At 52.5% G+C, this 9,813-nt stretch overlaps 1 protein-coding gene across 1 annotated transcript; it reads left to right on the top strand.

Moving 5' to 3' along the window:
• Positions 1-1,716: 1,716 nt before the first annotated feature.
• LOC120660700 (putative leucine-rich repeat receptor-like serine/threonine-protein kinase At2g24130) lies at positions 1,717-5,617 on the top strand. Its single transcript, XM_039939322.1, has 2 exons — positions 1,717-4,843; positions 4,961-5,617. Exons 1-2 carry the CDS (start codon positions 2,047-2,049, stop codon positions 5,374-5,376), a joined length of 3,213 nt encoding a protein of 1,070 aa, XP_039795256.1. The 5' UTR covers positions 1,717-2,046; the 3' UTR covers positions 5,377-5,617.
• The last annotated feature ends 4,196 nt before the right edge of the window (positions 5,618-9,813 follow it).

The raw sequence follows: 9,813 nt of genomic DNA, 5'->3' as shown, positions 1-9,813 counted from the left end.
TAAATCTTAGAATATTCGCTCTCACAGTAAGTCGAATTCAGGACCTAAGATGCTACTGAGACTCCTATGACAACTAAACTACATACACTTTCGCAGGTTTTAGATATTTGGTTCAGCTGATTCTGGCAAGACATGTAGCAGGCGCTGTTTGGTTTGGGTCCTAGCACATGTAGCACAAATTTTTACCAATAATTAAAGGTATTAAATAAACATAGTTTACAAAATTAACTCCGCAATTCCTGCGCTACTTCGTGAGACGAATCTAATGAGATATTTGACTGCACGATTAGATGATGATTACTGTAGCCAATCATCGATTAATCATCGATTAGAAGGGCGGGCCTGGTGCAGCGGTAGAGCCTACTGCCTGTAACCGGAAGGTCCCGGGTTCGAGCCCCAGCCTCTACACATTTGTGTGGGTAAGGCTTGGGGCTTAAAAACAACCCTTCCCCAGACCCCGCATAGTGTGGGAAGCCTACGGCACTGGGTACGCCCTTTTTAGATTCGTATCGAAAAATTACACCCATCAGTGATAATAAGATTTTGCAAATAAACTTTGTTTAGTACTCCATGCATGCAAAAAAAAATTCGTACTAGGAACTAGCACGAATAAACCAAACGGGGCCATAGGTATGTGAGGTTAAGTGACTATGTAACATACCAGAAAGAGAGTTCATCATTATAGTCTGTTTAAAAGGACCATGCAAATAAAAAGGACCATGCAAATAAGCATGGAAAGTTTCTAAAAACATTGGTGGTGTAGAATATGCTATCATGAAGCATCTCAGGGTTTCAGCTCAATCAATGACTTTTACAAGAGAAACCGAAAACTGAAAAGAAAAGGGACAAATGTGAATGCTCATTATTTTATTTTCCCGAATCCCAAAAGGTGAGGTTTTCACTTCCTGTAGAAGTCGTCGTTGCTTGATAAGGAGCATGTTTGAATGCTTAATACTGCGCATGGGCCGGTTATTTTTGTTGACCTGTCCCTGTAAGGTTTCAAGGCTTGGGATAGTTCCTGGAGTCCTGGACTTTTTATAATGCCGGATATGAAGCTGAAATGCTTTGACAACGAGCGGGAAAACAAATTATGTTGCCCAGGCCACTTCAGATGAGCTTGGCAGGCACCACACTCCACCCTATATATACCCTGAGTCTATATCTGATTATGGGCCACCCGACCCAACGAACTTGATCTGGTCCATCCGAGAAAACCGATCTAACCCCACAAATGTATGGGCTGGGTTTGAGCTGAAATTTTTTATCCAAATCCGTAAAATTTATTCATGAAAAATATCGAGTTTTACCCAACCCGACCACGTTCTGGGACGGGTTCTGAAATTTTTTACCTGAAATATGAAAAAAATCCGACCCAACCCGATCTAAGCCAATAATTATATAGAAAATCGAGATTTACCCGACCTGATCCGACCATGTGCCGAAGCTATGCTTGGACCGAAAAATCCAACCTATGTTTTCTTTTGACCCGATGCGAACCCGACGGATCATCAGGTCTGTCTTCAGACCTACTAGCGCGCTCGCGCCAAGTGCGGCGGCAAACCTGAAATCCAGAGCCCTGTTGCTATCCATCTATCCCTCCCGCGCGGTGATCGCCGGAGCCCACCACCGGTGCCGCACCCTTCCTTTTCTCCAGGGTCGCTGTCCCCTCCGCGCGGGCGCGCACACATGCTCCCCGCGACGGGCTCGGTGACTCTTGTGCACAAAGCTGAAAAAAGCCGCACCTTGTGCGCCGCGCAATCATGGCCTCCCCGGCCGGAGACTCCATCCATTAGGCCGTTCCAGTTCCAGCCCAACCTCACCTCAATCTCAGCAGACCCGCTGCAGCTCCAATGCTTTGTCCACTCTCCCTGGTCGTCGGCCAAGCTCGACTAGATCATCTCGATCGATCGAGCTAGCGGATGACTGATGCTACTGCCATGTAGCAGCTAGCTTAGGTGCAAGCTAGCTAGGTTGTTGTAGGTTTGGTCATCGCCACCCCAGTGGGTTACCCGTGCCGCTGCACAAGTGCCCTCCGGCGAGGACAGGATGCGGGTTCGCACGGCCATCCTCCTCCTGCTGCACCTTGCTGTCCTCTCCCTGCTCGCGGCGTCGACGTCGTCGTTGGCGGACGGGCAGCAGGCTGCGGCCGCGCGGCATCGGCGTTGGCATGTGCTGTTGCGGGAGAAGGCCACCCTGCTGGCCCTGAAGCGGGCGCTCACGCTGCCGCCGGCGGCCTTGCCGGACTGGAACGAGTCCAACGGCCACGTCTGCAGCTTCACCGGCGTCACCTGCGACTGGCGGCGGGAGCACGTCGTGGGGCTCGCGCTCCCCAACATGAGGATCTCCGGCGCCATCCCGCCGGTCGTCGGCGAGCTCTCGCGCCTCCGGAGCCTCGACCTGTCCAACAACAGCATCTCCGGCGCCATCCCGTCAGCCCTCGGCAACCTCTCGCGTCTCCGGAACCTCAACCTGTCCGAGAACAGCATCTCCGGCGCCATCCCTCCGTCCATCGCCAACCTGACGCGCCTCGAGAACCTCATCGTGTACAAGAATGTCCTCTCCGGCGACATCCCCCCGTCCATCGGCAACCTCACCAGGCTCTACGAGCTCGACATGTGGAGCAACAACCTCACGGGGCGGATCCCAGCCGAGCTCTCCAACCTCCGCGGCCTTGGCGTGCTTCAGCTCGACAACAACCAGCTAGGCGGTGCCATACCGCCGTCCCTCGCCATGCTGTCGCGTATGTACTACCTCAACCTCCAGCATAACAACCTGTCCGGCCCCATCCCAGCAGCTATCTTCCTCAACTGCTCGATTCTGGGAGTCATCGACCTCGGCAACAACAATCTCTCCGGCGAGATCCCCAGCGCCGCCTCGGGCACCCTCGCCGACTCGTTCGCCGCCCTCAATCTCTACTCCAACAGGTTGACGGGGAAGCTCCCGCGCTGGCTCGCCAACTGCACGTATCTGATGGAGATAGACGTGGAGAACAACTGGCTCGACGATGAGCTCCCCACCAGCATCGTCTCGGGCAAGAAGAACCTCACATACCTGCATTTGTCCAACAATAAGAATTTCCGGAGCCATGACAACAACAGCAACCTGGAGCCATTCTTCGCCGCGCTCTCCAACTGCTCGTGGCTGCAGGAGGTCGAGGCCGGCGCCGTGGGGATGGGCGGGCAGCTGCCAGGCCGGCTCGGCTCCATGCTGCCTCGCAACATGTGGCACCTCAACCTGGAGCTGAACGCCATCAGGGGCCCGATCCCAGCGTCCATCGGCGACATCATCAACATGACGCTGATGAACCTGTCGAGCAACCAGCTCAACGGGACGATCCCGACGTCCCTCTGCCGGCTGCCGAGCCTGGAGCGGCTCGTGCTGTCCAACAACTTTTTTACGGGGGAGATCCCGGCGTGCATCGGCAACGCCACGCACCTCGGCGAGCTGGACCTGTCGGGGAACGCGCTGTCAGGGGCCATCCCGAGCAGCATCGGGGGCCTTGCCGAGCTCAACTACCTCTCCCTGCAGAGGAACAGGCTGTCCGGGCCGATACCGCCAGGCCTCATCAGCCGGCATGCCAATCTGCTGCTGCTCGACCTCTCCAGCAACCGCCTGACCGGCGCGATACCGGAGGAGGTCGCCGGCATTGCAAAGATGACGCTTAACCTGTCGCGCAACCGGCTCGGGGGCAAGCTGCCGAGGGGCCTCAGCAACATGCTGGTGCAGACGATCGACCTGTCCTGGAACAACCTCACCGGCGCGATCTTCGCCGGCCTGGGGGACTGCGTCGAGCTGGCGGTGCTCGACCTGTCGCACAACTCGCTCGCCGGCAGCCTCCCGGCGTCCCTCGGCCGCCTGCAGAACCTCGAGAGCCTCGACGTCTCCAACAACTCCCTGACCGGCGAGATCCCCCTGAGCCTGACCAAATGCAACATGCTGGAACATCTCAACCTGTCGTACAACGACCTCAGCGGCGTCGTGCCCGCCACCGGCCCGTTCGTGAACTTCAGCTTCCTCTCCTACCTCGGCAACCGCCGGCTCTGCGGTCCGGTGGTCAGGCGCGGCTGCGGGACGCCGCGCCACAAGCGCGCGTGGTACCAGTCCCGGAAGTTCCTGGTCGTCCTGTGCGCCTGCTCCGCCGCGCTGGCGTTCGCGCTGACGATCCTGTGCGCGGTCGGCGTCCGCAAGATCCGGGAACGGCTCGCGGCGGTGCGGGAGGACATGTTCAGGGGCCGGCGCCGCGGCGGCGGCGGCTCGTCGCCGGTGATGAAGTACAAGTTCCCGCGGATCACGTACCGGGAGCTCGTCGAGGCGACGGAGGAGTTCAGCGCGGACCGGCTGGTCGGGACGGGCAGCTACGGGCGGGTGTACCGCGGCGCGCTGCGCGACGGCACCATGGTCGCCGTGAAGGTGCTGCAGCTGCAGTCGGGGAACTCCACCAAGAGCTTCAACCGCGAGTGCCAGGTGCTGAAGCGCATCCGGCACCGGAACCTGATGCGGATCGTGACGGCGTGCAGCCTGCCGGACTTCAAGGCGCTGGTGCTGCCGTTCATGGCCAACGGCAGCCTGGAGCGGTGCCTCCACGCGGCGGAGCTCAGCCTCGTGCAGCGGGTCAACATCTGCAGCGACGTCGCCGAGGGGATGGCGTACCTGCACCACCACTCGCCGGTGAAGGTCATCCACTGCGACCTCAAGCCGAGCAACATCCTCATCAACGACGACATGACCGCGCTCGTCTCCGACTTCGGCATCTCCCGGCTCGTCATGAGCATCGGCGGGGTGGCCGACGTTGGCGCCTCCACCGCCAACATGCTCTGCGGCTCCATCGGCTACATCCCTCCAGGTACGGAGGCATCAATGCAAATTTGCTTCCTTCCTTGTCGTGATCAAGCAAGCAATTCACTTGTTGCCCTGATCTCCTCAATTGACTTCCATCCATGTGGTCCGAATGAATATGAAGAGTACGGCTACGGCTCCAACCCGACGACCAAGGGCGACGTGTACAGCTTCGGCGTGCTGGTGCTGGAGATGGTGACGAGGAGGAAGCCGACCGACGACATGTTCGAGGCCGGGCTGAGCCTGCACAAGTGGGTCAAGATCCACTACCACGGCCGCGCCAACGCGGTGGTCGACCCGGCGCTGGTGCGCATGGTCCGGGACCAGACGCCGGAGGTGAGGAGGATGTCGGACGTGGCCATCAGCGAGCTGCTGGAGCTCGGCATCCTCTGCACCCAGGAGCAGGCGTCCGCGCGGCCAACCATGATGGACGCCGCCGACGACCTGGACCGGCTCAAGCGGTACCTCGGCGGCGACACCACGGCCACCTTCGCGTCGTCGCTGGGGTTTTCCTCGACCACATTTGAAGACATCGATTGACTAGCACTACATACGGATTTGTGATGCATATGGCTAGCTAGCTTTATTCCTCCTGGAGGTTATATATGATTTTATTTTTAACCGCTAAATTAATGGTGCAAGAACATATATAGGATTAATTCTTTGAAGGTCTCTGACTGATGTAACATATGTAATAAGTCTTGTCTTGGCTATAGATCTATCCAGAATGTTTTATGTTTTCCATCTTTTTTTTTCATATAATGGGAATGGGGTTTTATTTGGTTGTTTGCATCTTAAAATTCAATATCACATCATTTGATCATGAATGACCAAAAGGAAAGCAACAAGAAAATAAGTATATATAACTTATAACTAATCCGCCATCCATTCTCGATGATAATGTCCATGGCCTCTATGTCCAAAGCAAGACACGCGTTCAGGATGGTCATCCCCACCCAAAACTGCCTCCAGAATTGATAAGTGTTCTATTGGTTTCAGCTGAAGGATGCATGTCTTTTGAGTATATCATTATCTGAATAATTTCACACTTCTTCTCTTTCTACAAAGGATGCGTGCATAAGATGCAACACAAGGTCACCATGCATCTTTCTGCATACTAGTAGGCTTTTACAAAAGATCGATTAGCATCGGCATGATCTAGTGCAGCAGCATAAAGGTTGAGATTTTCAGTCTGAAAGTGTGGCCTATTAGAATATATAAAACGAAGAAGGCCGGTGCCAAAGTTGGATGGAAAGTTGCGGTCGTGTGATTCGGATAAAACCGATCGGGCTCGGGCGTGCGCAGCAGCGATGCCTAAACTGGACCAACCTAGCAAATATAATATGTACCCCAGCCTAGCACTCATGCATGGAGTCTGGAGCTGATGCAAGAGTCGTACGTGTTGTGTGCTCTTGGCCAAATCCATTAGGCTAGGCTAATGCTGGTGCACTTCCGATTCTTCTCATTGGGTATTAGTTTGGATATACCATATATTGAGCGCAATCCCAGAATATAGCTAGTTTTAAGTTTCTTACAAGTCAAACCTTTTAAACTTTGACTATAGATGGTAAAAAATATAAATATTGATAGCAAGAAAATAATATTAGTTTATTCATAACGAAACTAACTATCATAATATGTAATATTTTCTATTTAAAATTAATTGTTTTTAAAGATATTATTGGCAAAAGGTGAAAATGTTTAACTTGACCAAGTCTAAAAGTTGCTATATTTTGGGACGTAGCTAGTATACATGGTATCTACTCCGCGGATTGACATTTACACTACCGGACTCGACTACTTTGCGAGTGCCTAGTACACTCTGCAAAGACCCTTTTGCACCCGGCAAAGGTTTTGCCGAGTGTGGCACTCGGCGAACAGGACTCGACAAAAAAGTGACGGCGAAGCCCGCTTTGCCGAGTGCCATATTTCGGGCACTCGGCAAAGTCTTTGCCGTGCGCTAGAAAGCCCTCGGCAAAAAGGGTAGGGAGACAGGCCATTTGACCGTTAAAGTTGAGATTTGCCGAGTACCGGACGAAAATGCACTCGGCAAAGTTGTCTTCTTTGCCGAGTGCCAAAGCCAAAACACTCGGCTAAGTCGGTTTTCCAGGTAAATACGACACCGGAATATATATAGCGCAAACAGTTATTATATCATATATAGAGCACAAATACGACATCGGAATCACAAATATCACATAATAGCACAAATATCGCTAGGTAAATACGACAAGTCCACAAATATGACAAGTAGTACAAATATCACAAATACGATAAGTTCAACACCGATGCCACAAATCCAACGTTTCGGGTCACATAATAACAAGTCTAACTTAACCAACAAGTTCAACACCGCTACAAGTCCAACAAGTCGAAATACCCTCACCGGTCAGATCCGGATCCCCAAGCTGGCCATTGCGCCGCTAGCAAGTGCTCGTCCGGAGGCTCAATCTATGCCACCCTTGATTGATTCTGCAAATAGGAGAAGATACAAGATTACATTTCTGGGTCAATATTTATGGTATGCGCATGAAAACAAAAAAAATCATACTCACAGGAGTGACTGCAGGACCGGGATGAAGATAAGTGATCGGTGCAAAGGTCATCTGTGGCACCGTAGGCGGTGGTCGATAGTTTACAGATGCGCCAAGAACTTGAATGAAGGCAAACATGGTTTGCATCTGTTGTTGCGAAGCCTTGTGCCTCTGCCACTCAGCTTCAATCATCTACTGCCACTCCTAGTGCCACCTCAACTCCTGCTCCTCCCTCAGCTTCCGCTCCTACTCCAACCTCGCCTCGATCTCCTCCCGCTTCCTCCTCTCTTCCTCCATCTGGGTCTACAAGATTTCACTCTAAGGTTACAATGCGAAGCAAAGGTGCGTAAAAAGCAAAGACCGATAATTGAAACAGAAGTAACCCGGAGTGTGCGCACATTGGCCACTGAAGTCTCAGGCCGAGGGCGTATGGGCAAGGTCGAGTCGGTGGTCCTTTCCCGAAGCTACGAGAGAGTGGGCGTACTGGCCGTGTCGACTACGCTGTTTGCGATCCAATACCGGCCGTGCTTCTTGCCTCCTCCCACCCTCATGATGGCTTCTCCATAAAGTGGCGCGGTGTCCGGATCCCAGGTCTCCCCGTGGAGCGCCCTTCCCATCTTCGTGTACTCAGTGATGCGGGTGTGGACGCTGGGGTTGCTGTAGGCCTCTGGTGGGTCCGCCGGGTTGTAGGAGATGTCAGACGTCGCCTTGCCCTTGTTAGCCATGGCGTATGTCATGAACTCGTTGCGAGGCTGGGCTTCATGTGATGCCGACTGCCAAGAAAACAAGATGATTAGTAAGAATGCAAAATTTAGCGTTAGAAAGAATGAATAAATGAGTTCATTTTCCCAAACCTCCTGGTACTCGGAGAGGCTATGGCTGCCTTGATGATGTGGTGGACCCAACATCATCAAACGATGCTCCTAGCATAAACTGTGCTTCTGGGCCCACTCCTCGCTGATCCCCTTGTCCACCATCATAGTATAGCATGCGCCCTTGCCGGCGCACCAGTTTAGAGGCACCTAAACATAATAAAGTGTATGACATATTATAATATCAAGTTCAAGAGAAATGAGTAGAGATGTTATTTATTTATCTTTAAGTACTGCTCCCGAATGAGAAAGAGATTCCTTAAATCTTCTTTCTTGACCAACCTTTTTTTTTGTAATCGGCGCAGTACGAAACAATGTCCTGAACACGCGCCTCGTAGTGCATGTCCTTCACCAGTTTGTAACAAGCTGTGTGAGCCACCTGATTCGCCAAGGCCTCTTGCCCTTCCACGCACCTGTAGAAATTCTGTATATAGACCCGATAATTGCAATTATTATTCCAAAAATTGAAATAGAATGCGATATATTGACCAGTTTAGTGCGAGGATGAGTTACCCACAATTCTCCGACCACCCGCCTCGCTTTGGTGCCGAAATTCCTACCTTCCCAATCTTCTGTGTCCGCGACGTCGATGTAGTGGTCCCACGTGTAGGCCGGCTCTAGGACCCCTGCATGCATCACGAGCCCGAGGAAATGCATACTGGACAGAAGATCCAAGATACCATTGGGCTTCCGTTTGTGGTCACCAAGCCGCACTAGGATCCAATTTCTGCAAAAGTGTTTAAGATAAAGTTTTAGTTAATATTGTGATTTTCAACATATCACATAAAAGAGAAGTAACAACATACTTATTGAGGCCCTGCTGGTCGAATCATCGGCCGTCTCGCTAGAGGTATCGGCCGCTGCGGGAGTTGCGAAGGTCCACGCAACCACACCTCCCGCGTACCTCTTGCCGACCCCTCCTCCTCCGCCTCCTCCTCCTCCTCCTCCCCCTACACGTGCTCCTCCTCCTCCTCATCCTCATCCTCTACAGGAGAAGGTTTCCTCTCCCTCCTCCTCCTCCCCCTACACGTGCTCCTCCTCCTCCTCCTCCTCCTCCTCCTCCTCCTCCTCCTCCTCCTCATCCTTGTCCTCTACAGGAGAAGGTTTCCTCTCCCTCCTCCTCCTCCTCCTCCCCCGCTTCCCTCCTCCACCACCTCTCCCTCCCCCTCCCTCTCCTCCACCACCCCTCCGTCCATGACAGCTCCCGGACGCCTCTAGTGCATCGGACCCCTCAGATGCCGCTTGCCTTAACTACTACCCTTGTTCAAGGTGCTCAGGAAACTCATCTTGCCACCGCCTGGCATCTTTGTTTAATTACCTATAATCAAAAGGAGTGAACAAATCAGCAAAGATAAACAATACTTACAAATAGATGCAAATGAAGAAAATATAAATAGAAATTAACATAATATATATTAAATAGTGTGAATCATACACGTATTAGAAATACTCATCATAATCGGGATTAGCTGGATCATAATCCTCATCATCACTATCAGCTATGTCAACATAACCAGCAGTATCCGAAGGAGGAATGTCATCTTCACTGTCTCTGCCTAAACATAGTCGTT

Source organism: Panicum virgatum, chromosome 2N, assembly GCF_016808335.1.
Source record: "Panicum virgatum strain AP13 chromosome 2N, P.virgatum_v5, whole genome shotgun sequence".
Lineage (NCBI taxonomy): Eukaryota > Viridiplantae > Streptophyta > Magnoliopsida > Poales > Poaceae > Panicum > Panicum virgatum.
The sequence above is the reverse complement of the archived record's forward strand: the minus strand, read 5'-3'. Positions and strand labels throughout refer to the sequence as shown.